The sequence below is a fragment of the Carya illinoinensis genome, chromosome 11 (assembly GCF_018687715.1).
Source record: "Carya illinoinensis cultivar Pawnee chromosome 11, C.illinoinensisPawnee_v1, whole genome shotgun sequence".
Taxonomy (NCBI): domain Eukaryota; kingdom Viridiplantae; phylum Streptophyta; class Magnoliopsida; order Fagales; family Juglandaceae; genus Carya; species Carya illinoinensis.
In genome coordinates, this window is record NC_056762.1 from 30,578,604 (window position 1) to 30,598,836 (window position 20,233).

General features: G+C 36.1%; 2 protein-coding genes across 2 annotated transcripts; one reads left to right on the forward strand and one right to left on the reverse strand.

Moving 5' to 3' along the window:
- The first annotated feature begins 6,069 nt into the window (after window positions 1-6,069).
- On the forward strand, window positions 6,070-9,935 carry LOC122281810 (RNA-binding protein 34). The gene is made up of 6 exons (XM_043093612.1): window positions 6,070-7,132; window positions 7,252-7,310; window positions 7,649-7,718; window positions 7,832-7,957; window positions 8,056-8,184; window positions 9,246-9,935. Exons 1-6 carry the CDS (start codon window positions 6,218-6,220, stop codon window positions 9,738-9,740), a joined length of 1,794 nt encoding a protein of 597 aa, XP_042949546.1. The 5' UTR covers window positions 6,070-6,217; the 3' UTR covers window positions 9,741-9,935.
- A 788-nt stretch (window positions 9,936-10,723) lies between these two features.
- Window positions 10,724-14,426, reverse strand: LOC122282724 (uncharacterized membrane protein At4g09580-like). Its single transcript, XM_043094721.1, has 4 exons — window positions 13,928-14,426; window positions 11,776-12,046; window positions 11,522-11,692; window positions 10,724-11,165 (listed from the first exon to the last, which is right to left on the reverse strand). Exons 1-4 carry the CDS (start codon window positions 14,125-14,127, stop codon window positions 11,040-11,042), a joined length of 768 nt encoding a protein of 255 aa, XP_042950655.1. The 5' UTR covers window positions 14,128-14,426; the 3' UTR covers window positions 10,724-11,039.
- Between the last annotated feature and the right edge of the window lie 5,807 nt (window positions 14,427-20,233).

The window sequence follows — 20,233 nt, forward strand, 5'->3', positions numbered from 1 at the left end:
CACACTCCCGAACAAAATGGAGTGGTCGAACGCCGTCATCGACATATTGTGGAAACTGGAATGACATTGTTATCCCGTGCTCATATCCCTCCTTCATATTTGAATCTTGCTTTTCAGACTGCAATTTACTTAATCAATCGTATGCCAACTCCTTTACATTCTCTGAAATCTCCTTTTGAAGTCCTGTTTAACACTCGGCCCAACTATCTCAAACTCAGAATTTTCGGTTGTCAATGTTTTCCCTGGCTCAAACCTTACTCTCCCTACAAATTAACCTCCAAATCTCAGCCATGTATCTTTGTTGGATATTCCACTTCTTAGAGTGCATATAAATGTCTTGACCCAGTCACCAATCGCATTTTCATATCTCGGCATGTTCAGTTTGATGAAACTAACCTTCCTCATGAGAAATCTCAGTCGACAACTTCGTCTATCCCATCCTCAACCTCTCTACCTCAACCTCTAATTCTTCCTATCTCGTCACTGACCCAATCCACTGGTAACGTCCATTCGGGACCCTTGCTTGATGTAGTTGGTTCACAGGTGCTCTCACAACCTTGTGTTGATGTCCCCCCTGCATTACCTTTCGTTACCACTGACTCTCAACCCACGAGCTCTCCTACTGCAGCAACTGAACCAGTTGCTGAACCTCGGCTAGTTCAGCCATCTCGCATGGTGACCCGCTCAATGAACAATATTCACAAACCTAAGCGCCTCTTCATGACCACTAAGCATCCAATGCCTTTGTCTATTGAACCAACCAGTGTTTCTCAGGCACTCAAAGATCCTCACTGGCGCCAAGCAATGAGTGAGGAATTTACTGCACTAGTTTGCCATGGCACCTGGAAATTGGTATCACCCACTCCTTCTCAAAATTTGGTTGGCTCCAAATGGGTCTTCCGTATTAAACGGAAGCCTGATGGCTCTGTCGATCGCTATAAAGCTAGGCTCGTCGCCAAGGGCTTTCATCAACGACCTGACCTCGACTATACTGAAACGTTCTCTCCCGTCATTAAGCCTGCAACTATTCGCATAATATTGTCCATTGCAGTTATGAACGGGTGGCCTCTCAACCAACTTGACGTTAACAACGCGTTCCTCCATGGTACACTTACTAAGGACGTGTTCATGGTTCAACCGACTGGTTTTATTGATGCCTCTCAACCTCATCATGTTTGTCATCTTCAGAAATCTATCTACGGACTGAAACAGGCTCCAAGGGCCTGGTACCGTGCCTTTCATGATTGTCTTTGCAATCTTGGTTTTCTGAAGTTGGCATCTGATCCCTCCTTGTTTATTTACAAACATCGGGACATTGTGGCTTATTTTCTAGTCTACGTTGATGACCTTATACTTACTGGAAATAATTTTGTTTTTCTCTCCTCTGTCATCAACCAACTTGGTTCCCAGTTTTCACTCAAAGACCTCGGGCAGCTTCATTTTTTTCTGGGCATTGTAGTTCTTCCCACCACCCAAGGTCTCTTCCTCTCACAGCATAAATATGTACGAGATCTTCTTCAAAAAACACAAATGGAGGGTGCCAAAGATGTTACTACTCCCCTTGCCACCACAGGATGCCTTCAACTCAATGATGGCTCACGTTTAGTTGACAACAGCATGTATCGGAGTGTCATTGGAGCTTTACAGTATCTCTCACTCACACGGCCTGACATTGCCTTTTCCGTGAATAAACTTGCCCAGTTCACGCACAATCCAACTAAACTTCACTGGGTTGCCGTTAAACGACTGCTGCGCTATCTCAAGAACACTCTCTATCATGGGATTCATCTTAAACGATCCTCCACTTCTCATCTCCTTGCTTACTCAGATGCCGACTGGACTGGGAACTTCGATGATCACACATCTACCTTGGCATACATTATCTTTCTTGGAGCAAATCCCATTTCGTGGAGCACCCGAAAACAGAGAGCTGTAGCTCGCTCTTCAACGGAAGCTGAGTATCGGGCTCTTGCTAGTGCAACGTCCGAAATTGCCTGGCTACAATCACTCTTCCGTGAGCTTGGTCTCAAACTCTCATTTACTCCTAAGCTCTTATGTGACAATATTGGTGCTACCCAACTCAGCCTCAACCCCGTACTTCACTCTAGCATGAAACACATTGCCATCGACTTACATTTCGTACGGGACTACATCAGTAAAGGCCTACTTCACGTTGCACACGTTTCTACCCATGATCAGCTAGCTGACTTAATGACTAAAGCACTCTCTCGGCAACAGTTTCAACTTCTGAGATCCAAGATCAGTGTTGCTGATGGGAGCACCATCTTGAGGGGGCGTAATGGATGATCACGATCATCACTCACATTTGATCTCAATCTTACACAGATCAAGGAGCAAAATCAGCTTAGCTTCCATACTTGGCAACCTGCAATCCTATGTATACAGCAGTGCAATTCTGAGCTTTATTTGTAAATATTATGGCAGTAATTACTTGCCTTATTTGTAAACGTTAGCAATGTATAAATAGGAATATTTTGTAATACAAAGTGTGGTTGAATAACAAAACACCAACGTGTTTCAAAATATAATATTATCATGCCAAGAATCAAGAGCCACGAAATACAACGACTCATGCCACCTGTTTTGGCACCAACGAAGTACTACTGCAACAAAGAGATTAATGAAGCAACAATATCAGAATATGCCACCGATGGTGGAAGCAGCTCCAGCCGCTGCTTGATTTGCTTGCTTGGAAGAGTTCAGCATTATGGCCAATGACCAAGAGTCGTATTTGAAGACGAAATCTACTATATTTGCTACTTATACAACTTCTGATCTCTTACATAATTCTTAATACAATAAAAAGAATAGGAATTAAAAAGATTGAAAAGATGCCGACCTTGTAAAAATCTGGAGAGAATATCGGAGTGTAGAGAAGTCTTTCTTTGTATAGTTGTTAAGTTCTCACACGTTTGGTCTCATTCTTTATTTAGAATAATTGAATCATACTTACCTTCTATCACTTTCACATTTACGTATATCAATCAATCTTTTTTTTTTTATTATCTTTTCTTCTTTTATATTTCCTCTTCCTTTAACTCTTGGCAATGGGCTCGACCAATTTATTTTATATCAAACAATATTATTTTGATTTTTTCTGGCCCAGTAAGTCTTAATAACTAATATTAGTTATTACATCTTCTTATTATATATATAAGTGGCAATTCAAAAAGCAATAGTGTTTTTTCATTTGACTTTTCTTGACGATTTTAACCCTTATTTTCTCAGCAAATTCCATTTTCATTCACTACTTTATGTATTTCTCACTTGGTTTTGTCCCATCCAAGAACCAACACACTCCCGTGCACTTTTGTAGCACCTCTATAGGAAGCCCCACATCAAACCAGATCCTTCATGCACAGCCAACAAAGCCCTCTATGTTCCTCCAAACAAAGAAATTGAGAAGTCTAGCCATAGGCCACTCTAATCTACACTGAAGCACAACCATCACATGGTAAATATCTTGTTTTTCAATCACAAGACATATCAAGGACCACAGACAAACCACCGTGAACCACCCCACTTCAACCACCAAACACCAAGACCCACCTCCATTGGATAGCACTACTCAATGGGAAGCTCAGCCTTGCTCTGCCCCATCACACCCTCAACTACCTACACGAGCCACTGTTACCACCCACATGAGCCACTGTAGCATTCACAAGCCCCTGTTCAGCCAATTCATTATCAGAACACATCCTTCTCAACAATGAAAACACCATCATGAGCCTCACTTGACCTTTCTTGTGTTTGATCTGCCACCGTTTTCTGCAAGCTTTCGGCTTCTCGGTACCAGAGATGGTTCTAGAATGATTTGGAAATTACTTTCAGACTTTTAGGTCTTCAACTTTTAAATGTCGATACATATGTTAGTATAGTTACAAAGATTGCCATTGAAAAGAAAGAAAAGTGAAAAACGTATGTCATGTAGCTATCTTGTTACAACATTGGTAATGGTCTAACCAAATGTCAATGTAAGTCTAAATTTTAGTTAGATGTAAGAAAAAGCTTTTATATTGGATTAGCCAAAAGTTTAAAACTCAACACTTGAGGTTTTGAACCTTTTAATGTATTGACCAAAATGACCCTATCTTTTTTAGATGGGCTAAACTCTCATGAACTTTTGTTGTAGTGGGGCTTGTCTTAATTTCAACTTGAGTTTTAATGGGCTTGAATTATAAGTTGAACCATGTTATTAGTTGGGCTTATTAAACCAGCTTGCATCTTTTGCTTTAGTTGTTTTGCTTGTTTTAGTTGAGCTTATTTAACTTCACATGAGCTTTTGTTTTATTTAAAATTTATTAGTCCATAAACTTTATTTTATAGAAAATATTTATGGATTTTAATTATGTTATTGAGTATTAATTTTACAACAAAATATGGTAGTAAATAATAAGAGTCTACTTTTATTTTTAGCACGTTAGGTCTGGTTAGGTATATTTTATGAAAATAATTTCAAGTATTATTTGTTAGATTTAAATAAGATATAATTTCCTACTAAATTGTAATATGATATTAGTCTTAAATTATTATCAAATTATATTAATAGTTTTGCCAGGATTTGGATTTTAAATACGATTAAGTCAATTATCAAAAAGATTTTTTGTTATTATTTTGTCAGCTTCGCTAAAATTAATTTATTATAGTTACACTTAGAAAAATAAAGAAGTATCTTCAGCATAATTAAATGACATTATTATTTATTAGATTTCTTGTAAAATTGACTATTTATGTTCTTCATAAGAAAATTTAGCCATTTTATGAATTGAGATTTCACGACTTGTTTTAATAGATTTGTATAAGGATGAAATATTTTACTTAATTATAATTTAGAAGTGAGAATAGGTTATGAATTGAGATTGATTTCAAGACTTGTTTAAAATATCATAATTCAGTGATTCTCATATTAAAAAGGATATTTATTTGATTATTCTCTATAGTATGAGTTTAATTATGTTGGATATTAGGACGCATTTTTGTAGACGTATTTAGTGGCGTTTAATACTTCGTGCAGCTGACGAACTATAAAGTTAGATTCAGAAATCAGCACATCGAGGTAAGTAATTTGATCATGAATTACGATCATCACATTAATTTAGATAAATTATTATTAAAGTCAGTTCTTTGACAGTCACTTTTTATATACCAAGCATGTCATAATATATACAAACATGTTATCTAGCATAGCATACGATTATGTAATTTCGCATAATGTCCAGATTCAATAGTTTTAATTATGAGCATATTATGTCATGCACCTCATAAGTTTTCTTTAGTTTAAATGCAAGATAAAATCAGAACAATTTAATTAGACGGTCATTAAATGCATGGTACCAATGCAAATTTAAGATGAATGTGCAAAAAAAACCAGAAAAATATGACTCAAGTGATAAAGAAAAACCAAAAGAATATGACTTTCAAAAATTAAAGGAAGAGTATTTGATGATAGATTGAATATCCGGTCAATTATGCATTAGAAGAACCATAAAAAAAAAACAACATCTTGCTAATCTTTCTTCCAAACACATTGTCGATTGACCACCACTTTCACACACAATCAAATTTGTATGAAAGAAGTTAAAATTTTCCAACCAACATTCTCAAATGTTTGTATAATTTTAGAATACTGATTTCACTTGGTAAGAAAAATGATCATAGATAAACACTTGCAGATATATGTTTTCATAAATGATTGATTTGATAAATTTTTTTATTTTGTAACCATATTGAAAATTAGTATACACACGTCAAACTTAATAATTCTTTATTTATAAACTTAGAGATTTTGAATGTGCTACTGCCCACGATAAGAGCTTGTCAACGGAATGATGAATTTATATGTTGGCCGATTTATGTAAAGAATTGTGTTTTTAATTAAGTGTCGTTCAAAATTTTGTTTAATAACTTATTACTATTATCTATTTTATTTTTTCTCCAATTGGGCGCTACGTAACAGGGTATACCTGCCTTACACGTAGCCCCTTGCTACTTGCTAGTATAAATAAAAACAGGTATATATGTCCATTTCAATTTTTTTTTTTAAATTATACCTAGACTGGCGTTCTGTTTTTCGAAACTTAAAAATAAAACCGGAGCCGAAATCTGATTTGGTCCGGAGCGTGTATTTAACCCTAGCTTTCCATTGCAGCGTTTCTTTCGCAGTCGCATTGCTTTCTAACCAAAATTCGAAAGGGCAATGAGGAAGCTGATACGCAAGCCCAAAGAACCAATCGAAACTCCCCGACACGACGCCGTTCCGCCCGCCTCTGGCATTTTCACAACCCTCTTTGGCGACGTCCCGAAACAAAATGCCGCCTCCGTCTCTTCTATCTTCTCCGACGACAATCCATATAGGAGAAAGCCCCTTGAATCATCGACGCCCGGGCTAGGTTTTCCTCAAGCTGAATCTCTCAGAAGAACCGACGATGTTGGCAGCTCTGAAAGCCCTAATCTCTCTGATGAACTGAATAAGAAGGAGAAGAAGGACAAGAGGAAGAGGGACAAGGAGAAGACGCCTGAAAACCCTATACTCGGGTCGGATCCCGTCGCTGGAGCTTCGGAGACTGCATTGGGGACGAAGAAGTCGAAAAAGGAGAAACCCCAAAACCTTAATATTGGAAATGGACCAAATGGTGCATTAGAAGACGGCAAAGTTGGAAACCCTAATTTAGGTTCTGAGTCCAATGGGGCATCGGAGAAAGACAGAGGGAAACCCTCTGAATTAGGTCCCAATACAAACGAAGAAGACCCGAATTTGGGTTCGGAAGCAAGCCGTACTCTTAATAATATGAATAAGAAAAAGAGGAAACGGGATGAGCTTGAGAGAGAGTACGAGGCGAGGAAATACGGTGCGGTGGAGATGGAGGAGAGAGAAGAGGCAGAGGAAGGTTTGAAGGAGAAGAAGAAAATTGTGGGGGAGAAGAGAAAAACAGTGGATAATGTGGAGGACATGGTGGTTTCACCGGATGGTTTTGACGATGAGAGCAAGCTTTTGAGGACTGTGTTTGTTGGGAACTTGCCCCTGAAGGTGAAGAAGAAGGCTCTAATTAAGGAATTCAAACAATTCGGGGAGGTGGAGTCTGTCAGGATCCGTTCTGTGCCTATCGTGGATGTGAGTGTTACATGATAATCCTGTATCCTTTTTTACCTTTAACGTATGCAAGAAATAGATATGTTTATTTTGTTAAATTTAACTTAGTTGTGATTTATGCCAATGATCTATTTTTTCAGACCAAAAAGCCGAGAAAGGGAGCGATAATTACAAAGCAATTCAATGAAGCTGTTGACAGGTGATAACTGTTGTTAGGATTTGTACAAAATTGATTATTTTACTTCTTTGATTATATTGATCCATAAGCTTTTTTACTGGTTTGGTATTCATCTGTGGCGTCTATTTATTTTGGCTTGGTCTGTCGGTTGTATAGGTTTTTTTTTTTTTTTTGGACTTCGCTTTGCTATGATGAATTTTTCATCTTTCCTGTTTGGTGGAAGTCTTTTAACGTTCTATTGTTTAATTTATAATTGGTCTATGCTTGCTATGTTGTGTTGTTTATGCTACTTTAAACTTTTTTTTCTTGTCGCTTCTTCAATCAATTTCATTTTTTCTGATGAAAAAGCTTCATTGCAGTGTCCATGCTTACGTTGTGTTTAAAAGTGAGGAATCTGCTCAGGCTTCTTTGACCCATAACATGGCTGTGGTATATTCTTATCTCAACTCTTTGTCTCTGTGTGTCTCTATCTCAAATTCAATTTTTCTGTGATCTGGATTTTTAAGCTACTAAATGTCACTGTTTTCTTGAACTGTTTCTAGATTGGAGGAAATCACATCCGTGTTGACAGGGCATGCCCACCTCGTAAGAAGCTAAAAGGGGAGAATGGTTCATTTTATGATATCAAAAGAACTGTTTTTGTGGGCAACCTTCCATATGATGTAAAGGTAACTTCTTCGCAATGATTTTTGTGTGCGTGCACTCCAAATTCTAAATGTACTGTCACTGAATCTGGGTTTATTTCTTCTTTTTTTTCATTTTGCAGGATGAACAACTTTATCAGTTGTTTTCTGGCATTGACAATCTGGGATCCAGCATTGAAGCAGTTAGGGTCATTAGACATTCTCATATAAGTTTGGGAAAGGGTATTGCTTACGTCTTGTTTAAAACAAGGGTAAGATCTTTTAATCTCAAAACTTATTGGTTAATTATAAGAAATTAATGTGATATATTGGTGAATGCGTATCGAGCCTTTAAACGACTGAAATCAGGGTAGTGAGGACTTAGATATAATTTGCACCTTCTTCTTTGATTCAAATTGAGCTACTCTTAAATTAATGTTTATGTGGAACCTGTCAGGTGCAGTCTAATGGTCAAAAGTTGGGTTTGGGATGAGTTATAGACAGACATCCTGGGTTTAATTCCTGTAGATTACTTGATACAGGGGGGGCGTTTATTCAAGCTTCACTCCCTAAGGGAGTGTTCAAAAGGCCCTGCCTTGGTGAGGTTTCACATCATCCAAAAAATCTTCATGTGGATTGAAGAAAGTGCAAAACTGTACGTGAGATTTGTTAGTAGTGAACTTGGGAGCAATAACCTCTCCATTTTTCTCTCTTTTGCAACATTTTCCTTACCACCAAAGTTGTTGAAGTAATTTCTGCTGGCTATTTAGTATTAACAGTGTGTTGTGTCATTAGCTGTTTGTGCACATCTTTGAAGGCTGAACATCCATCAGAAAAGCCTTAAGAGTCTTTCAATATGCTGTTATTTAGAGTCTCTGGACAAAGCAGGATTAATTTGTCTCTCTCTCATAGCATATTTAGAGATGAAGCCCAGGGTATTGCGAGGAGATAATATTTTAAATTTGTTGTTTTTGTCACTATTGATTCTACCTAAGCTGGGAAAGATGTGATAGGTGGAACTAGATTTCTTGATTTTCTTTTAAATAGTATTTTCATACAGATTTTGCTAATAGGGTTGTAGTGGATCTTGCTTTATGTTGTTAAGGATGGTTGAAATACTACGGATAAAAGTTTGTGAGCAGATCTTTTTATAAGGATAGCATTTGTAGAAGCTCTGGTCAAGTTAGTGACAAATGTATAGATTGAGAATCAGAAAAAGCTGATAAACATGTTCTTGAGTAGTCTTTATGATCATCCAATGTCCTTATAGAGTTTTAAGATTTTGTCCAGCCATTAAATTAATCATTAATTACACAACTGTGTGTATTTACAGGAAGCTGCAAATTTGGTTGTTAAGAAACGGAACTTGAAACTTCAAGATCGAGAGCTGAGAATCTCTCATGCAAGAAGAGATTTCACCCCATCTTCCACTCCAACTAAGAGGCCATATTCGTCACCTTCTCAGCCTGCGAATTTTCCTGCTAAGCGGTTGGCTTTGGATCGAAGGACTTCAGAGGGCAATAACAGGGCAAATACAAAAGCTCCCCTGTCCTACCAGGGCTTGCGTGCAAGTAAATCAGGTGTCCAAAAGAAAGCTCATCCTAAAAGTATTAGGTCATTCAATATGAACTCTAATAATCAGAAAGGAGAGAAGTTGAAAGAACAGAAGGGGAAAAGACCGGCGGTTGCAGCAAGGAAGGCACAAGCACTAGCACAAGCGTTCAAGGTTGATGGTTCATTAACACAAGGAGGGGTAAAACGTAAGCCAGATAGCCAAACACCAGAGGGCTTCAAGAGGAAGAACAAGAAATTCAAGAAATCCAAGTAGGAGTACAAGAGGAAAGAAAAGCTCTTCGTATTGTAGGCATTACTCCGGTTAGATGGGAATGGCTGTATGTTTAGGGGATTATGATATCGGTAGCTTGTATCATGAATTTATGGTTGTCACAACTCCCTCCTAGGGAATCTCAAATATTTCAATTTGTTTTGAAATGGAAAGTTTAAGTTCATTGAATTATAAAAATACTGAAATCAATCTTCGAATCTTTAAGGCCCCATTTGGATTGAGAAGTCATCTCATCTCATTTTATCTGATTTCATCGTTATAATTTTTTAAAATTATCACATAAAATATAATAAAAGTTTAAAATTTTTAAATCTTAAAATAATAATAATATTAAAAAATATTATTTTAATATTATTTTTTTTAACTTTTATTTCAACTAATCTCTTTCCAACTTACTATCTAAATGGCACGTGAGAGGGTTAGGGCTACACTATTGATGAACCTTTCATGGGGATTGGGCAGTCAATTGCTTGCAGTTCTTCTCCCTTGTTTTATTTTAAATGATCTCTCTCAGCTTGACCGAAAAAAGTTGAGAGCCAAAATCTAAAGGAATTGAGCTCAAAGCATAAGATTGAGTACAACAATGCGTAAGGTATAGATGAAAATGTTTTAATCAGGCCCCTAATAAATTAATTATTTATCAAAGAAGAAAGGGAGAGTATTCGGTATCTTGAAGAGAATATTTCGTATACCCAAAAAGCAAAAACTACTTCGAAAGAGAAAATTTTGGATGCCATATTTGATACTCTACAATGTTTTTACGGTTTGATTGGAAATAGCAACTTGTTTGCGTGTATTCTATGTGTGAAAGACTAATCCCAACATTACATCAGTATCAGAGCTTCTTTTTCTTTTTCTTTTTCTTTTTCTCTTTGGATCACACAAACTGTATATTCCTTAATGATCAGACATCAACAAGATACCATGACAACTCATCATCCATGGATGTGTAATCCAAATGCCAATTTTTAAGCTGAAAGCCATCATATTATGATATTCCCGGAATGGCTTTGATACTAACAGAATTACACAAACTTTTCTCATCCAAAAAGGAAAAAAGACACACACACACACTCACTGATATATCCACGCCATCAGAGATTTCTCTAAATTAAATACTGTTCCCCCTAACAACAATATATACATAACTATAGAACTGTAGATGAATGGCTTAAATTGAAATTCAATTTGAACATCTAATCTTTGCAGAAATGAAGTGAAACCCAAATGGCTAACAGAAGAACGCCCCACGTGCACAAAGTCAGTCTAGCCAGAGGACTGCTAAGATTTACTCTTGCTCACCAGCGTGGGGCTCACAGAGACAACTCCAATGAAGAACAGAGTGGCAATTGATTTGAAGTCATAAAGATCCCCGACGGATTGCAGCTCTCCCAGAGTTAGTCCAGCCTACACGCATAGCATCAGTTTCAGTAATAGGTAGGCACCACGCCACTACCAAGAAAAAATAGGTAAACAATAACTCATGTTAAATATTTGTATTTGACTTTTTGATCTAATCCTACCGCACTCCCAGAAAATATCACTAGATGGCTTGGGCTCCCAGACTTCTTGCATTGAAGTCAACGGGGTTCCCCCTCTCCCCCAACCACCATTATACTATATAGATTTATTACAACAAACTATATAACATGGGTTATATCCAGAATTGTTGAACTTAGTCTTTGGTTACTTGCAAAAAAATGTCCAGTTTCATATCAATATCAAATGTTCAAGGGTTATGTAGAATTCAGCAGATACAATACCTTGACAGTGACAAAAGCTGCAGGAATAAGGCCAAGAAGGGTTGCCAAGAAGAAAGTATGGTATGGCACATTGACAATTGGTGATGCGAAATTGATAAACGTATTTGGCAATGCCGGAGTTAGTCTTAGAAAAAGCATGTAGTTCAAAAGCCCCTCTCTTCTTTTAGCCACCTGGAAGTTAGAATTTAAAGTAATTAATTCCAATTTGATGATTACTAGAGCTAAAAGACAGTTACTAGGAGGCTTAGATTCACCTGGGCTTGAAAGAACTCTAGCTTGTCTGGCCACAGAGAGAAGAGAAGAGGGCGGCCAATCAGCTTTGAGAAAAAATAGCAAGAAGAAGCACCAGTAGTGGCAGCAAATACAACCAGAGCTACACCTTTGAAGACTCCAAAAAGGGCTCCAGCCAGCAATGACATGAAAACAGTACCTGGAATCATAAATGTCTGCATGAAAATGTAAACCATGCAGTACCCAACCAGAACTTGCGCAGTGTAGTCGCTTGTGTAGCTCTCAAGGTGATCCCTATGGAACAAGGAGAGGAAACAAAAAGGCTATCAATGAGATGTTAGAAAAAAACACTTGTAGCAAGAACCAACATATTTATTAAACAAGGGGAAAACTTTAATGTTATGAACAAGCCAAATCAACTAAAGGAAAACATAAATATATATATATGGCAACATGTATCAGACCTTAGTAGGCAGTAAGTACATGATACGTGTGACTCCAGCAAAGTGCCAAAGGCATGTTGAATTCCTTACTTTTTCTACAACTTTTAGTAAAATCCTAGGGGCCATTTTCTGGTAAAATGGTAATGTTTTGGGCTATTAACTTCAAGTTCATGGCTTTGAATGTTAGAGTGGCACTTGAGCAAATGAAAGCCTCCCAATAGTTGGTAATGACCATTTTTCAGTCAAATGCTCATCCTCTTAACCTTAAGCAACAAATGCTCATTCTTTTCACCTTAAGCAGTTCAGTGGTATCCTGAACTCAGTAAGTTGCTCAAGTGCCCCACCTAGCAGAACATTCGGTACCTCGTACCTACGACTATCCAAGTTACCAGAGATCCAATTCAACATCAAGAAAAATAACCAGGCAGAGGCAAAGAAACCTATCTGTCCACCCAGCCTAGCAGGTACAAGCTCTAACATTTTCAGAATCAAGTATTGAAATTCTAGTCTGAGCAGGTAGAATTGAAAAAGAATAAAAGTCAAGGAATAATAACAAATTCATTTGTCTTTAAATTGTTTATGGAGGTCATCAAGCTTACAACCAGAGCACTAATAAAAAACATGCCAACCCACCAACCAAACTGCTGCAGATCATACTAGAAGACTCACTATGATTCGATATGAGTCCCTGGTAAGCCACAAACAAGAATCATCAAACATGCGTTAACAACTCAATAATAACCTGAATCAGCCAACCATTTCATATCCTCCACAAATCCAAATGAGAAACCAAGCCCCTTATCTTCATATTGACCCATCTCTGCTATACTTTTTTTTTTTTTTTGATGTCGGGGAACCTCTCCAAGGCAGGGCCCTTTGGACCCACCCCTGTAGAATAAACCCCGGTCCCGTGCACCGCACCCTCGGAAGTTTCCCTACACAGAACTGGTTAAATCGCTGGCTTTTCACCAGGGGGTGTGGCCCCAAAGGATTGTTTGCACCCATGAGGTGTTGAACCTTAGACCTTGAAGGGAATAAGACTCCAAGACCAAGGCCTTCACCACTTGGGCCAACCCCTTGGGGTTCATCTCTGCTATACTACTACTTACAAATCAAGAAAAACTGAAAAAATAATCCGTCCGAGATCCAGATGGAAAAAACCACTCTTTAAACTATTAGGCTCCAGAAATAAATAAATAAATATATATTAAAAAAAAAACCTACTTTGCATCTAAAGTTAATGCTTCCAGATTTTCTTTCTGCTGGAAATTCACTAAAAGCAAATAGAGCAGCGAAAGATCAGAACTCTACGACAGAAAAAGAAAAGAAAAACAAATCAGAATCACAAGCCGACGTGCAAATATTATCAAAATATCAATTGTGAAACAAAAAGAAAGAACCCAGATAAGACCAACATGCAGATATGCTAATATTATCAATATCCATAATTAGTCGTCCAATACAAGGATACAAAGATCGAAATGAACGCAGAAAATCAGATAATTGAATGGATTCCATGATAAAAGAAGATTTCTAAAGAAAATGAGCTCCTGCAATAAAATTCCCGTGAAAGAGTTTTTTTTTTTAATCGGAAAAACCATGACTCCAAGGGAATTTCCCGCAAAACTCTTCCCCCCCCCCCCCCCCCCCCCCCCCCCCCCCCCGGCGGGCTCTCTGCGTTTCCCAATATGTAAAGAAACATAAATGAAGAAGAAAATAATAACAAAAGTACCGGAGTGTTTGAAGTTCTTGGAGGGTACGGGGGAGCTTAAGGAAGCTGTAATCCGATGCGGGCATGGTGAGGTAGACACAAAGAAGGCCCAAGACGAAGCCCAAGATGACGGTGGAAGCAGCCGCAACCTCCCAAAAGCTCAATGGAAACTTGGCTCCCACGGGTCCCACCTCCCCATCGCTCCTCTCTCCCTTCCCCATCTCCCAAACTCCTTCGTTTCCTTTTTTTCCTTTCCTTTCCGTTTAACGGAGGAGAGAGGGAGAAAGAGGGAGGAAAAGGGTTCCCCTGACTGGCTTCGTTTGCTTGTGGGCCAATTGCTTCTTCTTGTGGTTGGTGTTGCTGCTCCCCTTCTTCCCCCTCCTCTCTCTCTCTCTCTCTCTCTCTCTATCCCTCCCTCCCCTTATGTAGGGAGAAAACGAAAGCAAGGGAGAAGTATATCTCAAATAACATCAGACCAAAACACGCTTTACTACGGCCCCTACATTATGTACCTTATTCTCCATCCCATCTTCTTTTTGTCAATAGCCTGTATTCATTTTAGTTGAAAAATCTACAGAACCATAACCTTCGTTCAATTCCTCTTCACAAGATTCGCATAAATTCATATCCAACCAATATATTAGGAGCTGATGGGTCAAATCCATTTTGTATCTTAGAAAAGAGGAACACGATAAAAGATAAGGTAAGTTATAGAGAAAGATATAACTGTTACAGTTTTTTTTTTTTTCAAACAAGAATCATAGATTGATAAAAAAAATTAATAAAAATAAATTTATAAATTGACGTGTTTTAACATGATATATTAAATTTTTTTATAATAAAAAATGTTTTATACTGTAATTTATCATATTAAATTATACTAGCATGTAAACTTTTTTATAGCGTAAATATTTCTCTTTCTTCCATAAATTACAATAAGGTCTTTAGAATTTAATTTTTAAAAGTAAAATTTAAAGAATAACCTCATCTATCAATAAGGTAATATAAGAATAATTTCAAGACGGAATTAAATCATTTAAATCCATGATATCTTAATTTACATTGTGGAGGATGTAAAAAGAGAATATACAGTAATTATTAAGCATTAATTTAGTTTTTATAAAATAAATTAAACTAATATACGGCAAGTAGGCCACGATTAGAACGTGGAAGTGTCAACGGCTCGACGTCAGGGAAATATTAACCATTGTCGTCGGCATGTACCCATTATCATGGCGCTAGATGTGGAATACCCAAACTGGTCATTTTGTTTTGCCTGCGCCTTTCGGCCCTTTTCGTTCTTTTCTGCATGTGGATAGGCTTTGTTGGGTATCCATCTCTAACCTCAACTTGTTTTTTTTTTTCTTTCACAGTATCTACTATATCCCATAATCCCACTATTGTTCATACTACATGCTTTGAAGAAAGTCTTTTGTTACTAAGAATTTTGCTCAATGTTTTAAATTCTGTTCTGCTTATCATTTCAATGTTAGTGTACCATTTCGAGATTAACTATATATTATATATAAATATTTATATGTATATATAAACTAATAATTAATAGAATAAATACATATATATATATATGTAAATGTATATTATATATATGTATATATAAGGAAGAATTAAAGACTTATAAAATAAATATAAATTGAAAAAACTACAAACTTGAGTTGAGATACAAAAAAATAAAGAAAAATAAAAGAATAGAGAAATTATTAAAAATAATGATATTTAAAAAAATAGAGAATGATAAAAATAATGATATTTAATAAAAAAAAGAGAATGATGAGACATATTTAAAGTTACAAAAAAATTAAAATTATATAAACACATTCTATACTTTAAAATTAATTAGATATCATATAGATTTAAAATTTACAAAAATATCATCTAAGCATAAAAAAATTACAAAAATAGTCTGAAATGGAATAGCGCCCAAAATGGCCAGAATTTGATCAAAATGTTTGAAATAGACCGAAACAAGCTGGAATTTAGAGCAAAATGAAACTAAGAGATATAGTGTATAAAATACTAGGACTGTTCAACCGGACTGGATTTTTATCCGGCCCGGTTTGGAACCCGGATAATCGGATTCCGGTTCTGGATTTCGGCCCAGATTGAATCTAGGCCGAAACTCGTATTGCAAAATCCGGATCCATCCGGTCCGGATACGGACTGTCTAACCCAGGTATCGATTTTAAAACCCGGTACCCGAGTTCATTACCACCCCGTTTCTAATACGGTTTTCGTCTTTCAATTAGCTTCACTCCCCCCCCTCACCCCTTTCGTTTCATCTCTCTTTCTCTCTCATGCTGAAACTAGCTTCCTCTGCCGATCAAAGCGTCGCCTTCATCCTCGTGCCCCTTCCTCCTCGTACCGTCGTCTCTGTTTTGCGGCTCCGTCTGCGTCTTCGTCTCTCTCTCTCTCTCTCTCTCTCTCTCTCTCTCTCTCTCTCTCTCTCTCTCTCTCTCTCTCTCTCTCTCTCTCTCTCACCCCGAAACTCTAGCCTCCTCTGCCGATCAAAGCCTCATTTTCATCCACGAGTATGTGTTGTTCTCTTTGTTTATTTTGTTCTCCCATTGTTGATTTTGTGTTTTTATTTTTTAATGAGAATTTTTGAATGTTTGAGGAGTATTTTATGGGGTAGATTTGTAGTGTTTTTATGAGTACGTTTGTTCTTTCTATAATGGCATGAAAATTTTTATGAGTTTGCTTGTTTTGTTCTATGTTTTGTTTTGGTTTGGAATCTGTCGAATGGGGTTTTTATGGGTGTGCTAGTTTTGTTCTATTTTGTGTAGATCTGGTGAACTAGGTCTTTTTTTTGTGTAGATTTTGGTGCCATATTTTGGGGTTCTTCACCATCACTCCGGTGTTTTTTTTCTTTTTTTTTTCCAAATCTGCAAAGAGTCCCAAACCAGATTTGCAAGTACTTTTCTCGGAAGGCAAGGGGCAGACCATTTCAAGTAGGGATCAGTTGCGTCTTTCGTTGAGTACAAAGTTCATATACTTCATTTAGAATGGGGAAAAGTTCAATCTAGTAATCACTATAAATGACATTATGTGGGTAAGGTTAGGGATCCTGAGAAATTCCACTAATTTAGATTTTCTTTTTTTATAAGGGATCAGCTCAGAGTTATTTATTATGTGTGATGCTTTGAAACATCTCTCTATGATCCCCTATTTGGGCTGTCAAGTTTAAACTCGAAATTATAGTACCATAAGTCAGTTTAGTTTACCCTGGAGAATTATTGCCTGTTGTTAATCAATGTATCTATGTTTTGTGTATATGTATTGTTTTTCTCTTGATAAGGAGAAAATGTTTGCTTAAATTTGGTTTTGTCTCGAATTGATTTCTAGTGTTATATAGATAGTTTAGTGAATTTTGTTCTGATTGACAGGGTGTTAAACTTTATATTTTAAATAAAGCTTTATCAGAGCCAGGCACTGACGATCTGCAGTGTGTGTAAAAGATTTGATATTGTTTACGGTTTGCAGTTGACAGTTAGCGTTTTAAGAATGAGTATCTAGATCTATTCCTTGGCGAAAATGGTCATATGTAAGTGTTGAACTCAAGATTTTAAGTTTTGTGTAATTATATATTTACACATGGATTTTGATGATAACAAATGAATTCAAAGAATGAAAAAGTCTCAAGCTCAAGTTGTCTACACAATGGAGTCAAGCACATCAAGGAAACAAGCATGAACAAGAAGGGAACAAGTTCACATTAAAATTATAGAGTAATGTTGTAAATCTTTTCAAAATTCGAAATTAGGATTAATGCTCAAAATTAATATTTTATCATAAAGCATTAAAATACATTTTTCACATGTGCATGAATATTTTTGAAAATTAAATTTGAAAATTTTGAAAGATGATTGATTGTCATCTTTTACATGTGCATGCCTTGATTAAAGGGTTGAACTTTGAAAATATTAAAGATGATTGATTGTCATCTTTCACATGTGCATGTTTTATTTGAATATTTTCAAAAGTGATTGATGCTTTTTTTAGACTTATACAAAAGGTAGATGATTTTGTTTGAAAATTTTGAAAAGTAAAGTGTGCTCATTTTGTCATATGCAAAAAGTAAAAAATTAGGTTTGAATTGTTTGAAAAGGAAAGTGTGCTCATTTTGTCATATGTCAAAAGTAAAATATTAGGTTTGATTTTTTTGAAAAAGTAAATGATGTTGTTTTTGACAATTGAAAAAGAAGAACCTTTTATTTGAATTTTTTGAAAAAGTGAATGATGTTGTCTTTGACATGTGAATCTTTTTAAATTTGAATATGAAGTCTCATATGCGTATAAATAGATTATTTGAGAGCTTCACATTTTCAACATCCAGAGCATACAACATTCATTCAAAGCTTTCATTCTCTCTTCTCTAAGCATTGAGCCTTAATCCTTATTCATTTTGAGAGATATAGTTTGTACTGTATTGTTCTTATTTCACTCATTGAGGAGTGTTTTCTGATAACCTACCCACTATCAGCTTTTGTATCAGAAAAAGGGTGTGTATAACCCTTGTACGTGTAGAAAGTATTCTATACGGAGAATAGTTGAATCACCACTTGTAAGGTGATTGCAAGTGTAGAGGGTGTTCTACACGGATCCTTTGTAGCGGTGTTGTTCAAAGGTATAATAGGTTTCTATCTCCACCTGAAGGAGGTTAAATAGTGAATTTGGGAATCCTCAAGGGGTAGCTTGAGGCGAGGACGTAGGCAGTGGGGCCGAACCTCGTTAACATACTGAGTTTGCTTCTCTCTTACCCTTGCTCTTTATATTTATTGTTATTTCATATTTTGTTTATATTTTATATTATATATTTGATTTATAATTGTTATTTTTTTTTAATACAACTCAATTCACCCCCCCTCTTATGTTAGTCATCTGGGCAACAGTAAGATGTCATGAGCATATTCATAGGAGTACCGTGTAGATAGGTAACCAAATTTGTGGAATAACTTCTAGTATTAGTACCATAACTACAACATGCAGGTCAGCACGTCCAAATTATTGACAAATACGATGCTTCCTCGAAATAGCTAGCTAGCAATACATTTATATCAAATTTTCAGTGCATGGCATTGTATACTCTTATCTATCAAATTTTCCTTGAAGTCATAAGTGTATAACCCAAACCCATTCAATTTCTAAATTCTGACACATTTCAGGTTCCTAAAATAATTAACTTTGATTCCGGATGTTTTGAAGCTCTACTGTCCTAGATTGAGATATTCAACTCTTCCTTGGATTGAATCCTTTGATTTTTTTCATAGCTCAAGCACTGTATTTAATGTTTGAAAACTAATTTCCTGATTGTGTATAATGGTTTTTTCCCTTATACTTATAATTAGAAGCATACGATGATATCCAACTCCTCATTATTCAAACTAGAAGGCCTATGTTTAGAGCTTTATCAAGGAATTTATCAGGAAATGGACATTGGGGAACTGCGCTTATGTACACCTTTTTCATAACCTGGTTTTTGCGTTTCTGGGTTTTGATTTTGGTACATTTATGCTGCCAATTATTCTGCTGGTTTTGACGTACTTTCTCTTTATAAAGCAAAATTTACAGAACCAATGCAAGCTGTGACCTGTCCTAGAGGGTTTTTCTTTTTGCTTATAGATATAATCTCCATACCATATGCAACTTGTCACCTGTCATATCCTTAGTTTTATCTCTCTTTTTTTTTTTTTTATTCACCCAGTTATATAAATGGAGAATTTAGTGTTCCTTTCCATGGTTTGTGCTTTTCTTTGTTGAAATACATTCTTACTCTACAATTTGGGTGGCTGCAGAGAATATAATAGGAATTTAATGTGACGGTTGTCTTCCATTTGAGTGGCTACAACAAATATACTTGAAGTTTTATTTGTCGTGATTAAATCAGATTGAAGACTATGTTATTGATATGTAACTCATATCTTGTAATTTTATATTTTGTAATGTAATATAATATATAGTGGATTGCATGCATTTTAGTTTTTCATTTTTATATATTTTATTATTCTGGACAATGTTATGCTTTCTAACATTACCTCTTAAAAAAATTTTCACAAAATATAGGCTTTAAAAAAAAAAAGTATGATTCTCAACATTTTTTTTAATTTTTATAATAAATATAAGCTTTTACATAAAGAGAATTATACTTTTCAACATTGATTTTTCTTAAAAAAATATTTAATACAATATACATTTTTATTTTAAAAAAATTATGCTTTTAAAGCCTCAGAGAAAAAAAAAAAAAAAAAAAAAAAAAAAGACGAGTTCAATCCGGAACCCAGAATTCGGATTTTACAAAACTTGGGTTCATCC

Excerpts from the sequence above, each read along its gene's own strand:
- LOC122281810 (XM_043093612.1), top strand. The coding sequence starts at position 6,218 with ATGAGGAAGCTGATACGCAAGCCCAAAGAACCAATCGAAACTCCCCGA. Across the intron at positions 7,133-7,251 it reads GTTCTGTGCCTATCGTGGAT|ACCAAAAAGCCGAGAAAGGG; the intron begins GTGAGTGTTACA and ends CTATTTTTTCAG. Across the intron at positions 7,958-8,055 it reads ACCTTCCATATGATGTAAAG|GATGAACAACTTTATCAGTT; the intron begins GTAACTTCTTCG and ends TTCATTTTGCAG.
- LOC122282724 (XM_043094721.1), bottom strand. The coding sequence starts at position 14,127 with ATGGGGAAGGGAGAGAGGAGCGATGGGGAGGTGGGACCCGTGGGAGCC. Across the intron at positions 11,693-11,775 it reads TAGAGTTCTTTCAAGCCCAG|GTGGCTAAAAGAAGAGAGGG; the intron begins GTGAATCTAAGC and ends TCTAACTTCCAG. Across the intron at positions 11,166-11,521 it reads CAGCTTTTGTCACTGTCAAG|GCTGGACTAACTCTGGGAGA; the intron begins GTATTGTATCTG and ends CTATGCGTGTAG.